This window comes from Suncus etruscus, chromosome X (assembly GCF_024139225.1).
Source record: "Suncus etruscus isolate mSunEtr1 chromosome X, mSunEtr1.pri.cur, whole genome shotgun sequence".
Taxonomy (NCBI): domain Eukaryota; kingdom Metazoa; phylum Chordata; class Mammalia; order Eulipotyphla; family Soricidae; genus Suncus; species Suncus etruscus.
The window spans coordinates 96380261-96402985 of NC_064868.1; the positions used below are offsets into that span (position 1 = coordinate 96380261).

The 22725-nt window shown below is 37.0% G+C and overlaps 2 protein-coding genes and 1 pseudogene across 2 annotated transcripts in view; 1 reads left to right on the forward strand and 2 right to left on the reverse strand.

Moving 5' to 3' along the window:
- VAMP7 (vesicle associated membrane protein 7) overlaps positions 1 to 22725 on the forward strand; it is a 1102798-nt gene that overhangs the window by 520708 nt on the left and 559365 nt on the right. The window lies entirely within an intron of this gene.
- TBC1D8B (TBC1 domain family member 8B) overlaps positions 1 to 22725 on the reverse strand; it is a 103853-nt gene that overhangs the window by 36222 nt on the left and 44906 nt on the right. The window contains exons 8-10 of the mRNA XM_049766722.1: positions 10871 to 11014; positions 8899 to 9049; positions 8221 to 8435 (exon numbers count right to left, since the gene is read on the reverse strand). Of these exons, the coding sequence (XP_049622679.1) occupies positions 8221 to 8435; positions 8899 to 9049; positions 10871 to 11014 (510 nt within the window). The remainder of the gene's footprint in view (positions 1 to 8220; positions 8436 to 8898; positions 9050 to 10870; positions 11015 to 22725) is intronic.
- LOC125999963 (uncharacterized) lies at positions 8039 to 8157 on the reverse strand (annotated as a pseudogene).

Genomic DNA, 22725 nt, shown 5'->3' on the forward strand with positions numbered 1-22725 from the left:
ATTAAAGAATTAAAAAACAGCTGGGGCCGGAGTGGTGGTGCAAGCTGTAAGGCGTCTGCCTTGCCCGTACTAGCCTAGGACAGACTGCAGTAGGACAGACCGCAGTTTGATCCCCTCGTGTCCCATATGGTCCCCCAAGCCAGGAGTGATATCTGAGCATATAGCCAGAAGTAACCCCTGAGCGTCACTGGGTGTGGCCCAAAACCAAAAACAAACAAACACCCCCCAAAAAAAAACAGCTGATAAAAGTATTCTGGAATTAGATGAGATGGTTTAACCACTTTGTAAATATACAAAAATATACAAAGCAGGTTATAGTTGACAGAGTGAATGGAAGAAAGCACAGCGGTTACAGATGCCATTAAGAACTAATCTGTAATTCAACCATTCCAATTTCCAAATTGTATTTGAACTTCTTATTTATAAGAAAATCTGAACTGGATTTACATCATCATATGAAAATATCCTTTTCTTGGGGGGAGGGTTTGGGGTTTTGGGCCACACCTGGCAGTGCTCAGGAGTTACTCCTGGCTGTCTGCTCAGAAGTAGCTCCTGGCAGGCACAGGGACCATATGGGACACCGGGATTCGAACCAACCACCTTTGGTCCTGGATCAGCTGCTTGCAAGGCAAACGCTGCTGTGCTATCTCTCCGGGCCCAAAAAATATCCTATTTTTAAAAAACAAATTCTTTGATTTTTTTTTGTAAATTAGGGTAGGTATAGAGATTATTATGCTAAGTGAAATGAGTCAGTGGGAGGGGCAGGAGTGATAGCACAATGGTAGAGCATTTGCCTTGCATGTGGTTGACCCAGGATGGACCTGGGTTCTATCCCTGAGGTCCCATATTGTCCACCAAGCTTATTTCTGAGAGCATAGGCAGGAGTAACCCCTTAGCATCACCAGGTATGGTCCAAAATAAAAAAAAAAGAAATGAGTCAGAGGGAGAGGGATAGACAGAATAATTTTACTCATTTATGAGATATAAGAAAAAAGTATGTAATAATATCCAGAAATGATACAGATAAGGTAGGGCCTGCATTTTTCAACTAAAGTTTCTCAACCCAGATAGAAATGTGGTCTTGAGACAGTCTAGAGCAGAGATGAGCAATTGCAGTGACAGTGGGCAGTTTTTAGAACTAGAAGGGCTAATTACAACACAAACTAATCACCTAGAGATGAGTAGGTTGCTCCACCATGCTTTGTGGCCTCATAGTTCTTCTAACCAAGAAGCCCACACACAACACATTAAAAACACCACCATATTGCAAAGGCTACAATGGGAAGGCAACACAGAACTGCACCACACCTAGTGAACAAGATGGTAGTTCTGAGGACCCAGATATACAGGCTCTCTGATAAGGATTTTAGAGCAGAAATATGGAGGATGTTTAAAGAACTCAAAGGAATCATGGAACAGTCAATAAGATCCAAGAGAATATGAGAGAGCAAGTGATAAAACATCAAACGGATGAAAAATGTGGTAGGAAATGTGAAAAATTCACTGAAGGCCTCACCAGCAGAGTAAAAACTGCTGTGGACAAGATTAGTGAGCTGGAAGATGAGTTCCATAATAACTCCATAGACAGAAGAAGCTGGAAAAGACCCTTAAAATAAATGAACAGAAGATGGAAAATATCTTCAATATAAGTGAACAGAAAACCTTAGACCTTACAGATAAGTTCAATAGGAACAACCAAAGAATCCTAGTAAGTCTCAGAGAGACAGGAAAAAAATCCATATGAAGAAGCAACAGTCAAAGAAATTGCCAAGAAATTTCCAGAGCAAAACCCATTCTGGATTCCAGAAGAGTACCACCTAAAAGACACACAAATAAATGCACGTCAAGGCACATCCTAGACACAATGATGAAAATCACAGAGATAAATACTGAAAGCATCATGTAAAAAAGGGAAACTACATACAAAGAAGCACCCTAAAGATTCACAGATTTATCACAAGTCATCCTTCAGGCCCCAAGGCAGTCATGAGATATAGTAAAAAAAAAATCTTCAATGAAATGAATGCCACATCAAAAATACTTAACCCAGCCAGACTTCCATTCATGTTTGAAGGAAGGATACAAAGCTTCATGGATAAACAATAGCTCAAGATTTTACAGATTCAAAGGCAACCTTAAAAAACCAAATGGTGTACTTTATGGCAAGACAGAATCTACAAAAAATGGGTCAGACATGAAATCAAAGGGAAATAAAAGACTAATGGAAACAAATAAGAATAAAGATATGAAATATAATGATGTTTGTTATGGGACACAGAAGAGTGGTATTTTTATTTACAAATATAATTGTTCATGACTGAAATTCATACAATCTATAACAACCTGTACATTTCCCGCTACCAATGCCCCCAGTTTCCCTGTCATCCTCCCCACAGGCCTGTCTCTGGGGAATACATCTCTCTTTTTCTCTCTTTTCTCTCACATTCTCTTTTCTTTAGATACTTTGGTTTGCAATACAGTGCACATGCAAAAGCAGTACTAAGAGGAAAATTTTTGTTGTAAGTTTTCATCAGGAAGAAAGAAAAGGCCTATATAAATATGTTGATGACACATCTTAAGATATTGGAAAAAGAGCAAAAAATGAGTGGAAAGTATGCAACTGAAAAAAGTAATAAAACTTAAGAGCAGATATTATTGAGGTGTACACTCAAAAACAACCCCCAAAGATCAATGAACCTTATCGAATGCTTTCTCTGCATCTATTCATATAATCATATGGTTTTCTCTTTCTCTTTTTTTTTTTGATATGTTGTATATGTTGTATTATGTTGATTGATTTACCTATGTTAAACCATCCTTGCATTCCTGAAATGAAACCTTCCTGTTCAAGGTGATGTTAGCTTCATAAAAACTATTTGGAAGTGTTACTGATTTTTCAATTTTCTGAAAGAGCCTGAAAAGGACCGCTAGTAATTCCTCTTGAAAGTTTTGACAGAATTAATTAGTGAATCCATCTGGGCCTGGGCTTTTATTTTTGGGAAGACTTTGGATTACCGTTTTAATGTCCTCAGTATTGAAGGGTCTGTTTAGACATGCTAGATCATCCTGGTTTAACTGTAGAAGATTATAAGAGTTCAAAAATTTATTTATTTCTTCCAGGTTCTCATGTTTAGTGGCATAGAGTTTCTCAAAGTAGTCTCCCATTATCCTTTGAATATATGCAGTATCTGTAGTGATCTCCCCCTTTTCATTTCTAATCTGGTTTACTAAGTTTCTCTCTGTTTCTTTGTGAGTTTTGCTAGTGTTTTATAAATATTGTTTATTTTTCAATGAACCAACTTTTGCTTTCATTGATCTTTTGGGTAGTTTTATTGATTTCCACTTCATTGAATTCTGCTCTAAGCTTTGTTATATCCTTCTGCCTACCTATTTTTGGTTCCTTTCGTTGATCCTTTTTTAATTTTAATTTTAATTTTTTTAATTTTAATTTTAATTTTAATTTTACAAACTGTGCTATTAAGATTTTTATATAGGCCCCTTCCTTTTTGATGTGTGTTTACAAAGCAATAAATTTTTCTTTTAGTATTTATATTTAGTATTATATTCATTTAGTATTTTGCTGTGTCCCATAAATTATGATTAAAAACTCTCATCAAGATGGGAATGGAAAAAACTTTTATCAATATAGTCAAAGTCATCTACCACAAGGCAATAAAAAGTATTATTCTCAATAGATATAAACTAAAATCCTATCCTTTAAAATCTAGTACAAGAAAAGGCTGCCCTCTCTCACCACTCCTAGTCAACATAGTGCTAAAAGTTCTTGCCATAGAAATTAGGCAAGAAATAGATATCAAGGGCATCCAGATAGGAAAGGAAGAAATCAAGCTCTCACTGTTTGCAGATGACATGATACTATATTTAGAATACCCTAAAGACTCTACCAAAAAGCTTCTAGAAACAATATGTTCATATAGCAAAGTGTCAAGCTACAAAATTAACATGCAAAAATCAATGGCCTTCTTATACACCAATAATGATAGAGAAGAAATGGACTTCAAAGAAAACAGGGACTAAAATACATAAACTACCCACGGAATGGGAGAAACTTTTCATCCAATACCAGTTTGATAAGGGGTTTTTATCTAAGATATACAAGGCACTGATAGAATTTGGCAAGAAAAAGTATCTAATTCCATATAAAAGTGGAAAGAAGAACAAAACAGACATTTCATCAAAGGAGAAATTTACATGGCCTATAGGCACATGAAAAAAATGCTCCACATTACTACTTATCAGGGAGATGCAAATAAAAGCAATAATGAGATATCTTACAACACAGAGACTGGCACACATCACAAAGAATAAGAATAACCAGTGCTGATATGGATGCAGGGAGAAAGGGACTTTCATTTACTGCTTATAGGATGCAGAGTGGTTTAGCCTTTTTGGAAAACAATATACAAATTCCTCAAAAAACTAGAAATCCAGCTTCCATATAATCCCAGAATGCCACTCCTAGGGACATACCTTAGGAGCACCAAAACATGATGCAGAAAAGCCTTCTCCATTCCTCTATTTGTTGCAGGACTTCTACAATAACCAGAATCTGGAAACAACCCAATGTGCACAATGAGCACAGATGAGTGGCTAAAAACTGTGGTTTATTTACACAATGGAATAGTATGCAGCTATTATGAAAAATGAATTCATAAAATTTCCTTATACTTGGATGGATATGGAGACAATTATGCTGAGTGAAATGAACCAGAGGGAGAGTCAGAGACTTAGACTAATTTCACTAATTTGTAGGACATAAGAAAAATATAGTATGGTAATAATATCCAGAAGCAATAGAAATGAGGGCCATGAGGACTATTCCATGATAGGAAGCTTGCCACAAATAGTTGGTGAGTACACTGAGGGTAGAGAAGGGACCACTTCCAACAATGATAGTTGAAAATGATCACTCTTGACAAGAACTGGGTGGTAAAAGTGGTAAAGTGATATGTGTGGTATATATGCCTTCATTAATAGTGCAAACCAGTGTCAAAAATGGGGAAAAAGGATGACAGTGTGAGAGAGTGAGAGAGAGAGAAGTAATATGTCTGGAAAGAAGCAGGTAGCAGGGAGAGTGAGAGAGGGAGGGAGAATAAGAGAGGGTGGGAGAGAAACTGGGGACACTGTTGGCAGGAAACATGCCCTGTATACATTGTATACACATTGTATAACTGAAATTTAATCATGAACATCTTTGTAACCATGGAGCTTAAATAAAGTAGTCATAAAAATATACAAGCATTACTAAGGTGTAAATTTGGTGATTGCAATTATAGGTCCTGCTAGATGGTATGGGATAAGAAAGAAATAAAAGGGCCAGAGCAATAGCACAATGGGTGGGGCATTTGACTTGGACATGGCCTATTCTTAGGATGGATCCCTGGCATTCAGAAGTGACTCCCAAGTGCAGAGCCAGGAGTAATCCCTGAGTACTGCCAAGAGTGGGAAGGAAGAAAGGGAAGAAGGGAGGTAGGAAGGGAGGGAGGGAGGAAGGAAGGAAGGAAGGAAGGAAGGAAGGAAGGAAGGAAGGAAGGAAGGAAGGAAGGAAGGAAGGAAGGAAGGAAGGAAGGAAGGAAGGAAGGGATGGAAGGAGGGAGGGAGGGAGGGAGGAAAATGGAAGGAAAGAGGAAGGAAGGAAGGAAGGAAGGAAGGAAGGAAGGAAGGAAGGAAGGAAGGAAGGAAGGAAGGAAGGAAGGAAGGAAGAGAGAAGGAGTGAGGAAGGAAGGATGGAAATAAAACTATGGAAGGGAGAGAGGATGGAAGGACAGAAAGGAAGGAATAAAGAAAAGATAAGATATTGATGAGGAAAGAGGGGAGGAAGAGGAGAGGGGAAAGGAAAGCTAAGAAAAGAATATAAAGGGTTTAAAACTTCAGCTAGATAGAAATGGAATGGGGAAGGAAAAGAAGAGGGGAGTTCGAGAGGGGGGAAGAATAAAGAAAGGAGGAAGAGAAGGCAAACATTATAAGGGAGGGGTGAAAAATAGAAACAAAAGGTTACTTAGCCATAATATGGCTTATTTAGACCTTGTATCAGAAGCAATGAAACCTGCTTACCACCTTAATTTTAAACATTTCCCAAGCTTCATAGATACTCCATGACATTGTTCACAAAAAAACACATTTACTTCTTTTTTTTTGGAGGGGGGTTGGGGTCACACCCGGTGGTAGTCAGGAATTACTCCTGGTTCTATGCTCAGAAATTGCTCCTGGCAGGCTTGGGGAACCATATGAGATGCCAGGAATGGAACCCAGGTCAGTCCTAGGTCGGCTGCATGCAAGGCAAATGCTGTACTGCTATGCTATCTCTCTGGCCTCAGATACATTTACTTGTTGATTTGAAATGAATATAAGCAGTCTTAGATTCCAGGTAAACTTACTGTTGGGATGGTATTGCTCATATTGTTACCCTGATTGAAAATAACTTTGTTCTTAACTTCTATGTTTCTAACTTTACTCTCATATTTTATGGGGCAAAACTAAGTGTTGCCTAATAATTTTCTAAAAAATATTTTAAAGTAGAGATTTGGTGGTTACAATGACCACATCAATCACTAGAGTACCCTCTTCTTCCAAATCCTTAGCACAACTCCCTCACTTGGACCCCAACCCAGGTTAATTCTGTGGATCAGTTCTCATAGTATGTTGCCACTGGAAATGCTGTCTGCTTTGAATCCACTAAACTACTGTATATAGATACTAGCCAGGTTCTGTGAGTGTAATTTCTATAAGAAATATCTAAATCTCTGCTTAATTTGAATGAATGAACCATCGAAAGAACCATTTGAATGAATCTTCCTACCTTGAATCCTCTAAACTACTGCTTATATATACCATCCAGATTCTGTGAATGTAAGCTCTGTAAGAAATATGACTTCACTCTACCTTTCAGAGACTATGAAATAAGCTAATATACTTGTCATTTAGATGAACCATTCTCTTAAACTGCATTTCAAAAATATAGCAATATTTTTCATTGACTTATATATAATCATCGTAGGTTCTTAACCCACTATAAATAATGTGTAACAGAAGGCAGTTACTCACCATAATACAATCCCCTCTCCTATAGTATCTGAACATATGTATTCAGTGACATACAATTGTGTGTACTTCTTTGTGAACAGATTTGGTCATTCATAAATTAACATGAGTAATATTTTGCAATAAAATGTGATTTTATGTATCATGCAGACCTGGACATAAAATCCTTCACAAGTTTTTCTCCTTTCTGTTTTTTCCCAATAAATGGCAAAGACAATGTAAGAACACCTTGGAGGCCATGTTTTGAAGTTGAGAGCCTGTTGTCAGTAAGAGTCCCTAAATTAGCTCATAAGGATAACTGCCTACTGACTCATTCTTCCCTATTTAATCCTTTAAATATATTTGTAATGTGCTTGAGATTATTTGAACAGTATCAAATATTCTAATATAGTGTGCTATAATTTTTTTCAATGATTTCTGTTCTATTTACAAAACAAAATTCAATCATCTGGCTTATTCCAATCTACTTCATTATTTTTTTCTCCAATTACTTTGCTTCATTCACCTGATATACCTACTATACAAAACATAATCCTATAAATTCTTTTCTTTTTTGTTGTTAGGCAAATAACAACATGACCCCTTCACATTCAAAATGAATGTTATTTCATTTAAGCTCCTTTTCTTAATTATAATTATAGTTTATTCTTACTATAAATTGTGATGGAACTTTGTTACATTTGTTTTCATTTGACAATGAATACATTTTAACATCTGTTGGTCGATATTCTTTCAAGGGAAGAACTCTTGACTGATTCAACATCATGGCTTTATGCACCTACTGCTATATCTTTTACAGAGCAAGTATTCAATATATGTTAAATGTACAGGAATAAATAATTATTAAAATATCATTTATAAGTATATCCAGTAATATTCTACTTAGATTAATATATCTATTGTCAACCTTAGCCCAACTTGTTTGTGTTACCACGATTTTCAAATTTGTAGAATTGGATTTAAAATGTTTTTTTTAAGCCTACAGCACCCAGTATTCCCAGGCGGTCTGTCATCCAAGTACTAACCAGGCCTGACCCTGCTTAGCTTCCGAGATCAGACGAGATCAGGCGCATTCAGGGTGGTATGGCCATAGAATAGATTTAAAATATTTTATCACTTGTAATAAAGCACAGATATGAGTTCATATTGAAGTCATACCTGGCAGTATCCAATCTTGGGATTCCTGTATGCATAAGCAGTAAGCACCCGCCTCAGAGCAGATATACCAGTATCACTCTGAAAGGCTGGATGCTCAGGCATGGAGCGACGCAAATCACGTTCAATTTCCTCAGTAGCCAAGTTGCAGGTCCCAAAGGACTTCTCAACGACTTCAGCATAATAGCCAGGATTAGTAGCCATGTCATTGACAGCACCTATAGAGATGAATGCATTAATATATGGTAGTAGAGGAATATGATGAATCTACTAATTTGGCATATGCATGAAGATTTGGATTACATTAAAATTTAGCTCTATTCTCATGTAATCTCAGAGTATAAACAAAAAGCTCTATACAAAAATCTATAATCCCAAGCCATTATGTTACCTACCTAACACATACACATTTTCCTGAAGTAGTTTTCCCTCTTAAATTTTTTTGATACTAAAAATAAATAATTATTTCTACCATCAGTCAGTCATATTTTGCCTAATAAGTTAATCTGTTTAGACAATGCATATGTGACTATATAGTTAAGTAAAGATAACACTTCTATTTGACTAGTATGAAATTATAAGAGTATTTTCCTAACCTTCTTTGTAAATATTTTTATTTAGTTTAGCTAATATAGGGGAGCACAGTTAATGTCTGTTAAATTAATAAAGAAACCATAATACCTGAAAACAGCATCCACAACTCTCCTTTTAAGGTTTCTGGAATTCCTCTTATAACCAGATCTCGAGTTCTTTTGGTTCGAAACATGCTAACACCACGTCCACATTCTGCAAACAGGATGTTCCATGACTGTTCTTTCATTTTTTCTTTCAGCTATAAAAAAAGAACAATTCTCTAGAATATAAGGTAAAAACAACTACTTTCAAATAATGTGATAATTGTATTTCCCATAAAAAAATTCCCAGGAAATCAAGGATATAGAAAATAAAAAGGTATTATTTACATTGGATGAATACCATCCTATTTTATACCCATGTGAGTACAATTACCATTAACTATCTAAATGTTTACTTTTTTTCTATAAAGGATTATTTTCCATTTTTCCCAAATAAAACAGAGAAAAACATCATATTTAAAGAGTCAAAGTATTGACTCTTCTTTCTTCCCAAAGCAGCCCAATTTTAGAAACAGTAGAAATGTATGCAAATAAAAGCCAATGGTAGGGCCGGGAAATAAGACAGCAGGAGGGGATTTGCCTTGCATGTGAACAACCCAGGTTCAATCTCTGGCATCTCTGGCATCACTTCTGACAGAAGTGATTTCTGAGCACAGAGCGAGCCAGGAGTAACCCCTGAATACCACCGGGTTTGACTCAAAAACAAAAAAAATGACAATGATAGATTTTCATAATTTGTATTAATAACAACCCTTATTTACTACGGAACTAAACAAGTCACACAGTGGTACTTAGTGGAAAACATTTTCAAGCCTTAAGAATTTTCACTTGTGGGGCCGGGCGGTGGCGCTAAAGGTAAGGTGCCTGCCTTGCCTGCGCTAGCCTTGGACGGACCGCGGTTCGATCCCCCGGTGTCCCATATGGTCCCCCAAGCCAGGAGCAACTTCTGAGCACATAGCCAGGAGTAACCCCTGAGCATTACCGGGTGTGGCCCCCCAAAAAAGAATTTTCTCTTATGTTTAGACATACTAATCATTACAATTGGAAGAAAAGTATGTAATATAATGGGAAAGAAAAAGGGAGAGAGGGGAGAGAGAACAGGGAGGGAGTGAGAGAAAGGGAGAGAAAGGAAAGATAGAGAGAGGTGAAGAGATTGATGTTCCAGAGAAAATATGGGTTCCTCAAGGTGTGAGGGAACCAATACAATTTCCTTTTTTTGAAATATTCAAGTATTATTTCTACATTATTTAACTGAATCATCATGAGATGCACAGTTACAAAGTTGTTCATGGTTTAGTTTGTCATACAATATGCAGCACCATTCCCAGAGCACAGTTCCTGCCATCAATGCCCCAGTTTCCTTACTGCCTTCACCACTGCCCTCCCTGCCACCTGTTTCTGTGGCAGATATTTTCTTCTCTCTTTTTTTTTTCCTTTAGACATTGCAGTTTATAACATTATTACCGAAGGGTATCATGTATTCAATTTATCTCCTTTCAGCACCTTGTCTTTGTTCAGAACGATCATTTCCAACTATCATTGTCATAATGGTCCCTCCTCTGTTCTAACTGCACTCCCCCACTACATAATGGTATATTATGCAGCTGTTAGAAAACATGAAATCATGAAATTTACTTATCCATGGATGAAAATGGAGAGTATTATGCTGAGTTAAATGAGTCAGAGGCAGAAGGTTAAACATAGAATTATTACACTCATTTGTGGGATATTAAAAAAGATAATATGTAACAATAGCCAATAAATGGTGCCAATACATTTTTAATTTTATTTTGTTTAGGAACAACATCCAGAAGTGCTCAGGGGTTAGTACTTAGGTGGTGCTCCTAGTGGTGCTCAGGGGAACATACAGTGCTTAGGATCAAACTTGGTGCTAAGACTAAGGCCTATTCAATACAAAGCATGTGCTCCATAAATTTGAGACATCTACCCAGTCCTAACGTACATATTTGTGATCATATGCCAGGCCATAGACTTAAATAATTTGTTTGTATTCCTACCATTATGGTGTTAAGAGTTTCCAAATTCTGAGGATGAAATACTGTCATTAAGGCTTCCGTGTTCACAGTTTTACTGCACTCACTCTGATGTGCTGAAACTCCAGTATTGTCAGGTGCAGCTATAGAATCAGAACTAACAGGAACCTGAAAAATAAATAAAATATAACATAAATTAAACATACTGGGAACAATCGATATTTGGCTGAAAACCTATCTATTTATATTTGGTTGAAAACCTATCTATTTATCTATCTACCTATATCTTCTAACCTCTCTTTCATTTCTTCCTTCAAATCCAGTATATACTTGTTGAGTTTTAGCCTGCATAGTTTTTCAAGAGTTGATAGAGAGGTTCTGAAGTCTCCACCTACTATTGTGTTACTATTTCTCAAGTCTGGTAGCAGTTGTTTCAAAATTTTGCTGGCCATTCATTGGATGCATATATATATTTAGAGTGTTAATTCTTCCTGATATACATAACCCTTGATTATTAAGAAATGACCTCATTCTCTCATAACCTTTATGAGCATAAATTCAATGTTTTTTGATAGTAGATGGCCACCCCTGCCTCCTTAAGTGAGCTTTTTACTCAAAAGATTGTCTTCCAACCTTTGACTTTGCGTCTGTGTTTGCTCTGATTATTCAAATGTGTTTCTTTTTTTTAGATTTTTATTGGGGTAAAAGTGAATTACAAATCTTTCACAGTAATATTTAAGGCACATAGTGACAATGAATGAGAGGCATTCCCACCACCAGTGTTGTCCTCCCTCTATCCCTGTTCTCAGCATGCCTCCCACATCTCCCTCCTTTATCCCCTGTAATGCTAGTGGAACTGTTCCTCACTTGTACAGCTTGTTGTACATTGGGTGTTGATTCTGTTGTCGTTGACTTTGGATTTAGAATTCAAGTCTGATCATATTTTATTTCCACCAAATGAACATATGACTGTCTGGTCTTGGTACCATGGGTGGTGGGGAAAGGCAAACAAAAAGAGAAAAACTAGGAGGAGTCCGTCTAGGTGTTATAGATATCCATTTAGAAGAAAGGGAAAGAGAAGAAAAAGGTAACAAACCAAAACCAAAACAATAAGGGAGTAACAAAAAATGTACAAAAAGAATAAAAAATAAACCAAAAACCAAAACCATCAGCTATGGCAAAAACACACACACACACACACACACACACACACACACACACACACACACACACACACACAAAATACCCCGCAACTTCTTAGAAAGGGTTATATTCAATTTCATATTTCATTTTAACATTGTGTGTCTCTATTTTTGTTATTTTGGGGGGGTCACATCTGGTATACTCAAGGGTTATTCCTGGTTCTGTGCTCAGAAATCACTCCTAACAGGCTTGAGGGACTATACAGGAAGCTTACCACAAAGAGTGGTGAGTTTAGTTAGAGAAATAACTGCACTAACAACTATCATGACAATGGTAGTGAGTAAGAGAAATAGAATGCCTGTCTCGAATATAGACAGGGGGTAGGGGAGGAGAGAGATGAGGGGCATTGGTGGTGGGAAGGTTGCACTGGTGAAGGAGGGTGTTCTTTTTTTTTAACTGAAACCCAATTACAAACATGTTTGTAATTATGTTGCTTAAATAAAGATTAAAAATTGGGATAAATTCCACAGAACAACATAAGGAACACTGGGGTCCCAGAGATCCAGGAAGAAAATTCCTATGAAGAAATAATAGTCATGGACACCATTGCTGGGGAGTTCCAAGAGTAGACAAGAGATTGCACCCACATCCTGGAAAGTATCAACTGAAAGAAACACAAATAAAAACATCACAAGTTAGATCTTAGTCACAGTGATGAAGACTAGAGACAGAATACTAAAAACAGCAACATCAAAATAAGAACATATACACAAAGTAACATACTTGGGATTTACAGCATATTTATCACATGCAACTCTAGGCCAGAAAGCAGTGGTGATGTATAGTGGAAAAGCTCAATGAAATGAACACCTCACCCAGTCAGACACTCATTCATTTTGAAGGAAACATATACAGATTTATGGTTAAACATCTTAGGACCATTGCAGACTCAAAACCAACTATAAAAGAACAGAAGGGGGTTATTTAAGCCAGAAAACCCCCACAAACATACCAAACTTGTAGAAAATGGTGACACAAAGTTCCATGACAATAATCTCTCTCAATGTCAGTGGACTAAATGCACCAATTAAGAGACACAGAGTGGGGGCTGGAGTAATAGCAATAGCACAGCAGTAGGGCATTTGCCATGCATCCCAAATTTCTACTGCCATCTGTTCATTTATTTTGAGGATTGTTTTTCCATCTTCAGTTGTTTGGAGGTTTTCTGCATTTCAACTTTGGTCCTCAGCAGCTTTTACTCTGCTAGTAAAGCCTTTCAATGAATTTTTCATGTTCAATTTTGACATTTCTAATTGAATTTGTCTCACTTCTATCCTCATATCCTCCTGAATTTTATTGGCAGTAATGTCCCATTGTTTCTTTGAACTTGTTGAACAGCCTAAGCATTTCTGCCCTGAACTCCAATTCAGAGAGGTTATATATGTGACTACTATTGATTGAGGATTTAGGATTTCTGTCTTCGCACAGAAGGCATGATGGGTTTTTGTGCTGCTTTACAATGGCTCCTTCTATCATCTTAAGTTTCTTCTTCCCTCTGTCATTATCAGTCTTCCTTACTTCCAGAAAAGTCTCAGGGGAATTTATGTGGGTGAGAGATTATATTGCATAGGTATATGTGGCCGCCTAGTAGGGAAGCTATTTCCCCAGACACGGCCTGTTCCTGGCTAGAAAGGCTGACTTTCTTTTATGAACATATACTCCACAGTGATATTTGCTGCCATAGACACAAAATGGATTTGAGGACCGGTGCCCTTGGAAGTGATCTCTACGTAGCTGACAAGCCCAAGTTCATTATTTTGCACAGCTCCAGGCTGCAATGTCACCGCCAGCACTACCTCATGGGTAGCAGCTTGGGGACGTAAAGAATTATTCCTGGATATGTGCTCTTGGGTAACACCTGATGCCTAACCTGATGAGTCTCAATTGACTGTTGTGGTGCTGAGGATCAAACCTGTGTCAGACATGTGCAAGGTATGTGCCTGGTCTATACAGCAGGAAACAGCATGGCTTTTGTCTTTTTGTTTGATTATATTTTTAGTGACGATAATCCCTTTACATGTAGAATTTATATATACAACAAAGAAAAGAGGTATTTTTCAACTCTTTTAATGTGGATTGAAACCTGATATTTCAACTAATGAGAGAAACAAGAAGATGCATTTATTTCAGCTATGACAGATTTATTTAAAAATATCTGTACTGTTATTCTAAAATTTATTTACAAAATAGAGTATATTTAAAACATAAAAACAAAAAGGTAATTATTTGAGGTAAATAATATGCTAAATTTACTGTGATACTTGTTTCACAATATGTGCTATATATTATCATAACATTGCATTTTACAGCTAAAATTTGCAATACTATATGTCAACATATTTGGGATAGAATGAAAGAACCTGGCACAATTTATAATATAGGTACTTAAGTTCAATAAATAACTTGTTAAATATAAATGCATATATATGTCACCCAACCATAAAAATAAGGGAAACATAAATGCAATTTGCTAAAGAAAACAAGACAATCTAAGAAATGAAAATATATGGTTGAATCCAACTAAAGTACAAATTGGAAAAGGCAAAATCATGGAGACTGTATGAAGAACAGTAGTTGACAAGAAGGGAATGGGGGAAATGAACAGAAAGATCTTGCGACTTTCAGACTTTCCATATAATTATATAATGGCAAACAAATTATATTACACAATTGAAAGACTTACAGAACTGTACACCATAAAGAGTTAAATTATGGGTCTTAGTTAATAACACATTAGATGAGTTAGAGATACAGTCATCAGGCAGGACTCTTGCCTTGCCTACAGTCAACTTAGGTTTGAACGCTGGTACTCCATACAGTCCTCTGAGGTGGCAGAAGTGATCTCTATGAGGAAAAGTACTTCAGGTGTGGCACCCCCCAAAATAATAAAAATGTTATAAGATACAAAATTATTGATTAAAAGCTAAAGTATGACAATTGTTCAGCCAAAATATTAATTATTAAAATATATCAGTCAACAATGAATGAGGATGCTTTTTACATATTCAGTATCTCTCATTTTATTCTCATTTATTTGGGTGAACTCCCAAACAGTGCTTCAGAAGCCCAGGGTTTTTGGTCTCCACAATGCTATTTATTACCAGAGCCAGGTTGCAGATGCTCTGTGGAATCTGTGGCTCCACCCATAAAATGAAGCTCACCACAAAGAGTGGTGAGTACAGTTAGAGAAATAACTACACTAACAACTACCATGCCAATGTTAATGTGTGAGAGAAGTAAAATGCCTATCTCCAAGACTACAGAGGATGGGGGAGGAGAGAAAGGGGAAACATTGGTGGTAGGAATGTTGCACTGGTGAAGGGTGGGTGTTCTTTTCATGACTGAAACCCAACTACAATCATGTTTGTAATCACAGTGCTTAAATAAAGATATAATTTTAAAAAATGAAATGGACTATATGGTCCTGGGATTGAACCCTGGTCAGATCCATTTAAGGCATATGCCTTAATCCCTGTCCAATCTCTTTGCCCTCTATTGCCTATCATTATAAAGCAATCCAACTCTAGATATGGCACTCTTTTTACTTCACAATGCCAGAAATCTAACACATAATGCAAGACTGGCTCACACCCCAACCCTTTGTCATTTCATTATGCCACTCTTTAAATGTCATTTTATTCTGCAATTATTCCATGCATTAGCCACTCCACTGGATGGAAAACATCTCTTATTGTGGGTTTTGGTTTGCATTCCCCATATGTCTAATTATATTGAACATACTCCTGTCCTTACTGCTCATTTTGGGGGACATAAATTTTCTTAACATTATTATTAATAAAATCTAAACCACAAGACAATCCAAAATTCTTCTGCAGGCAAATATATAAAGAACTTCGTGACCATATATTGGGTCAAAACTCAGCAATAAAAAGTAAATTAGGGACCAGAGTGATAGTACAGTGGATAATATGCATGCTTTGCATGCAGCTGACCCAGGTTCGATCTCCGTAATCTCATATGGTCCCTTGAACATGGCAAAGGAATGATTCCTGAATGCATAGCCAGGAGTAATCTTTGAGCATTGCAATCATAACAGAAAAATAAGGGCAAATTTAATATATACAACAATAGAATAGCTTAAAGTAATTATACTGACTCAATGAAGTCATATCCAAATGAGTGCACTCTGTACAATCTACAAATTCCTGAAAATGTTATCTAATTTATAATGTTAAAATAAAAACTGTGGTTACCAAAGAATAGTAAGTCAAAGAAAATTTTTGGAAGGAATTGGCTTTTTTGAGTGATTATATGTACTAAAAATCATCAGATTGTATGTGAAACATTCTTGACTAAATAATATAAAATGATAAATACTGGTAATCCTTTGAGGAAATCTATTCAATTCTAATGAGCATTGAAAATGAAGGCTTATAAGTACTTTATATATACCGAATAGCATTTTTTCAAATCATGGTCTACAGTACTATTAATATATTCTTATGCACATGATTACAACACCACATCTATCACTGTTGTACCATATCCTTCCTGCAAAGACCTCAACACCCCTCCTTCATATGCCCACCAACTCAATTGTGTGGATCAGATTTCCCATCATGCTGTCTTTGAACATTTGTTGCTGTTGTATATGAAAATATTTTCATAAGATTATCCTTGACCTTCCAGGTAGAGGCGCTGTTGAGAGCCAAATACATAGCTCGGTTGCCAGGCATTCAGGGTCTTTTGCCAGAGTTGGCTGGCTGGCTCGAGGTGTGTTTTGGAGCTAGCAGCAGGCTGACAAAGGAGTCTCTTCGCCCAACCTTTTACCCCTTAACCCTCCTGTCTGTGTGGATTATTTTCTGCGGATAAATATTACCAAGATATCCCCCCAAAAGGGGATAAGGCATTGGGAATCAATTTCTCATTCTAGGAGCTCTTTATGGATTCACAAACAACCAATAAAGAAGTAAATGGGACCCAACAGTTGCTACTTCACTTTGGGTCCTTTAATCTCACATATGAGAGAGCTCATTCAGTGTCTGTCCCTTTTCTTGTGACTAACATAATACCATCTATTGCTGAAAATTGCAAATTTTTTTTCTAAAAGCTGCATAGAACTGAACAGCTGACTCTTACTGTAAATCAAAATTAAAAATATTTTTGTCCATTATTTTATTGCTTTCCCCCTTAATAGTATCTCATATAATGTTATTTATAGCATTTTTATATTACCACTTTTAATTTTACTGTTATTTAAATTGCCTATTTTACTTTTGTCATGGTTTATGTGTATGTTACAGCTAAGAAAAACACTTGCCTAATTCTAGGTCTTGAAGATTCATTCCTATAAGTTTTTATTTTAGCTCATATTTATATCTGATCCATTTTTAGTTATTTTTTTAGGTACATTTTTAGTTAATTTTTATGTTTGGTAACATGGAAGTGTCTAAATGAGAGACTATCTTTGTTCCAGCACTATTTGTAAAAATAACACTTTTCCTTAAATATTCTTAGGCCCTTGCTGAAAGTCCTTAATCAAATGAATAATTTAGACTCTAACTTCTACTACATGAATCTATGTCTACCCTTATACCTGTTAAATTGTCTACAACTGCAGTAACTGTAGAGATTAGAAAATGTGAGGCTTATAACTTTATTCTATTCCTTGATATTATTTTAACTGTTCTAGACCCCTTGCATTTCCATATAAATTATGTAAGAACCTAAGTTTTACTTTTAAAACAAGTTATCCAGCTTCTCTATATTCCTAGAACTGTAAGTTACCACTAGAGCACTAAAAAAAAGCTCACCTTACCAACACCATAACACCATCCCTTTAATTTTCAGTGGCTTACAGAGGTGAAATGACTAGGTGTTGATATATGTGTTAACCTCTTGTAATGGTAATTGGACATGCCCTAGGAACTGGACATGGACATGCTCTCTGGTCACACCCCCTGTAATGGACAAAGGTCCAGTGGTTTTTGTTTTGTTTTGTTCTTATAATTTTTATTTTTTACAAGTTTTTCATGGTTATATTTCAGTAACATAGTATCTGTTCATTAGGGCTGTTCCCACCACCAGTATTGAACTCCCTCCACTATAGTTCCTAGCATGCATTCTGTACCTCCACAATTAGCCCCTAGACTGAAGACTGCTAGCATAACAGGTCCATTTTGTGTATAGTTTGTTATAGTTTGGGTCTCTTAATTCTACTGACATTAACATTGGTTTAGGTATTTAGGGCTGAACATTTTCGTTTTGGGTTTTCGGGCCACACCCCGTGACGCTCAGGGGTTATTCCTGGCTATGTGCTCAGAAATTGCTCCTGGTTTGGGGGACCATATGGGCCTCTGGGGATAGAATCAGGTCTGTCTTGGGTCAGCTGCATGCAAGGCAAACATCTTACAGCTGCACTATGGCTCCGGCCCATTTTTTCCACCATTATTTCCACTCTATGCTCTTGAGACCAGTCCACTTTATTTTTCTTTTTCTCTGTTTGTAGGGAGACATATAAATGTGAGGCAGAACCAGTTGATTCATGTTCTATGGTTCTAAAATTAAAAAGTAAAAGGGTGGGGCCCCTATCTAGAAGCTATAAATATAAATAAAATTGAAAGGAAAGAAAAAAATAAAAATGGACACAGATGTGGCAAGTTTTTTTTTATTTACTTTGCATAGGTGCAGTAAACGTTGGGGAAATTAGAAAGAAATGTCCTTGGCCTAAGAGATACAGGATATCTCCACCTTTGAAGCAGTTTTTAAAGAAAATGTTTGAAAGTTGATGGGGACAGGGCAGGTTAGAGTTTGGAGCAGAGCCTGCTGACCTGGACAGAGATAAAACTTTGGTGAGATGCTGCCTGCTCCCTTCTACCTTTCCTTATTCTCTTTTTTCAAAGCCTCCCCCAACCCTCTCTGACCAGTAAATTGCCGTATAATACCATAAGATGCACTTTTTTTCCCTCCAAAAGATGGGGGAAATGTCTGTGTGTTTTGGGGAGTGAACACCGCTTGGAAATAAAGCCTGAGTATTTAAAAAATGATGTTTTTTTATTTTCTGATGTAAAAAAAAGCTTAGGTAAATGTGTTTAACCAGCTGTGGACCGGCGTACTGTAAATATACTTTGGCCTCGCAGGGTGGTTGTTCCCAGCTGCCATCTCCTGACGGCATCTCATGTTATACCATTTGCTTTAGAATGCTTTTCCTTGTTTTCCTTGTCTAAAACCTATGTGCGTCTTATGGTCAGGTGTGTCTTATAAAGTGAAAAATACAGTCCCTAACTCTCTCTCAGAACACCCTCATCTCTCCCCCATGCAGTGGCAGACCTCAGGCAGGGAATAAAATATGTTGTTTCTACCCCTCTTTCTCTTTTTTCTCTCTCCCAGGCCCCACTCTGAGTCCTACAGCTAGGAGGAATGAAAGTGTCAAAAGAATAAAAAAAAGGAAAGGGGTGGTAAAATGTCTGCCCAGAGGCAGTCAAGGAAGAGGGTGGATGGAACATTGGGGAAGGGGTGATGGGAAACAGGCACTTGTGAAAGGAACGTGTACATTGTTTGACTGAAACTGAATCATTAACAATTTTGTAACCATGGCACTTACATAAAAAAGTATCAGTCGAAGATGGAAAGCATGAAATCCAAGAAGCCCAGAAGCCCCAGAGTCCATGAGTGTTGAATAGTAAGAGAATTCAGCAAAAGTTAGAGAAATATTCAAATTGGGGCTGGATCAATAGTAGAATGGTAAGGCATTTGATTTGCATGTGGCCTACCCCGGATAGACCCTGGTTCGATCTCTGGCATCCTATATGGTCCCCCTACCCTGCTAGGAGTGACTTCTGAGCATAGAGCCAGGTGTAACCCTTGAGTACCATTGGGTGTGGCAAAAAATACTCAAACCAACAGAAGCCGATAAAGAAAAGAATAATGATTTAATAATATGGCTGCCAAATTACACTTATTTTTAAAAGCCTATTTTTGATAAATCTAATTTACTACTCTATGTTAAATTTAGCTGTTTTAATGAGGATGTGTTTTTATAAATACAGATTTTAAGAAAACGATGGTTGTAGTTTAGATCCTAAACAAAGTGCATACCCTGAGTTAAAGACAAAAGACAAAGGCACCATTTTATCTACTGGGGGTGGCTCCTGAGCAACCATGACCACAATACCAACAAACCCAGCAATTCAACAAACCAAATAAACCCCCTAAATTAACAAACATGGGGCCCAAATTAATGAGATATTTGAATTTTGAAGAATATATTATGTAGTTTGTAAAAGAAAATTAGGATTGAGTCAAGAGATAGTACAAGAGTTAGAGCTCATGTCTTGCATGTACCCAACCTGAGTACGTGATCCCTAGCACCACCTGACCTTCTGAGTATCTCTAGAAGAAGGCTTGAAGAGCTCTGAGCATTACCAGGTTTGTCCTTGGAGGTTTTATGCACCACAGGACACAGCACTGAACTGCCTGCCAGGTTGGCTGAGCACCACTAGGAGAGAGACTTGGGAGAATCTCTCTTCTGAAAAACCAATTAAAAACAAAAAAATTACTAATATTAAACAAGAAGGTTTTTAGTTTTGGTTTGGGGGCCAAATTTGTTGGTGCTGAGGGATTACTCTTGATTCTGTGTTCAGGAATCACTCCTGTCAGGTTTGGAAAACCATATGAGGTTCTGGGGATCAAATCCTGGTTGGCTATATGCGAGGCTAACAACCTATTGACTGTACTATCACTCTAGATTGGCCTTACATATCTGTTCATTTGGATGCTCATGTTGGTGACAGGAATATTAAAATGGACATTTAATTCCTGAGCAAAATCTGAGTCACATCTAGGAATTAGGATAAGTTGATTCCATAACAGGTGTTCTTCATCTAGTTTGGTTTTTGGTATCTGATATTGCCATTTGATGTACCATATGCTTCAAACAGTAAAGAAAAGATGGGGCAAAAATTAATATGTTTAATATGTAACTTTTCTGTGAACTCAAAAGTTTAAATAAGAATATCTCGAGGTTGGAGCAACAGCTCAGTAGGTAGGGTGCTTGCCTTACAAATGACCAACTTGGGTTAGATCCTGGGCACCACATATGGTTCCCTGTACAACAAGGCATTATTCCTGAGCTCAAAGCCATGAATAAGGACTGAGCACAGCTGTGTGGGGCCCCCAAATCAAAAGCAAGCAATCATTAGATTAGAATATATTAAAACTCTAATGATGACTAGGAATCAGAAGTGATCTGTAAAAATAAAATATTGAAACAAAAATATAAAGAATTTCTCTCAGATATCAGAAGTTGATCTAAACATAGGATCCAACTGAAGATTTATTTAACATTAGATGCCAATTTTATCTTTTCAGGCAGGGCCAGAAATGGCACAAAGGATAAGGCTTGCATTGCACGTGACTGACCTGGGTACCACACTGCACCAGGAACTCAGGAGTGATTTCTGACCACAGAGCCATGAGTCAGCCCCATGTACCACTGTGCGTGTACCCAAACAATTAGATAATAATTTTATCTTTGAATAAAATTCCTGATTTTAACCTCAGAAATAAATCCATCACATATAGCTATAATATCTGTATTTCAGTTGAGATTTATATTATAGTCACATATATGATTTACAGGAAATATGACTAATTAAGGTGAATAAGTACCACTATGTGGATTAAACTATGTATAGATAAAGAACCTAAAAATTAAAATGTAAGGGGTCACAAAAATAATACTTTGGGTAAGGCATTTGCCTTGCCTATGACAGACCCAGGTTCAATCCCCAGCATCTCCTGTGGTTCCCCACTTCCAGAACCACTCCAGAAGTGATCCCTAAGCACAAAGCCAGGACTAAGCTCTTAATACTGTCATGTGTGGTCTCAAATAAAACAAAAAAGTAGAACATAGTGTTGATTAAAAAGACTAGTGAAACATGTTTACCTGATAACATGAATAACAGAGAGTTGAGGCGTATAAGTTTATGTATTTTCCCAGTACTTTTTCTATTTTGAAAGAGATAGTCTTTTTACTGGGCCTTCAAAGAATTTCTCAGGAGATGCATTGGCCTCCTCAGAATTATTGGCCAAGTAGGCACGATCTTCAAGGATAAAGTGCTGCTTGGGCTCTACAGTGCTAGGGGCCTCCAAGGCCGCATCTGGCAATGCTCAGAGAATGATGAGATGTCAGGGATGAAATCAGGATTGGTTAAATGCAATTCATGAGTCTTAACCCCTACACTATCTTTCCAGCCGATAGTCTTATCAATATTACATTATAATTAACTTCAACATAATATTAGTTTCTACCCAGGAGAGAAAAAATATTCTATGTTACAATCCAAATAAAATAGTATAGCTGGTAAAGATCATGATCATTTAAAATTTAAATTTTGGGATTTTGCTCCCTCACTTCCACAAACTTACATGGTTTTTCAGGCAACACTCAGTTCATTGTTTAGGGTGGTATTGGGGTCATGTCCCTGATGGTGTTCTACAGTCCATGTGGTCCCAGTGTGAGCTCTACCCCTTTGGGCTATATCCCCTGACATTCAAATTTAAATTTTAGTAAAACTATAAAGTTGTGATTGGATATATCTTATTAATGTATTAAAACTTTCATAACAATGTGAATGCATGAGGGAAGTAGAAAGCCTGTCTCGAGTACAGGTGTGGGGGGGTGGGGAGGAGGGAGATCTGGGAAACTGGTGGTG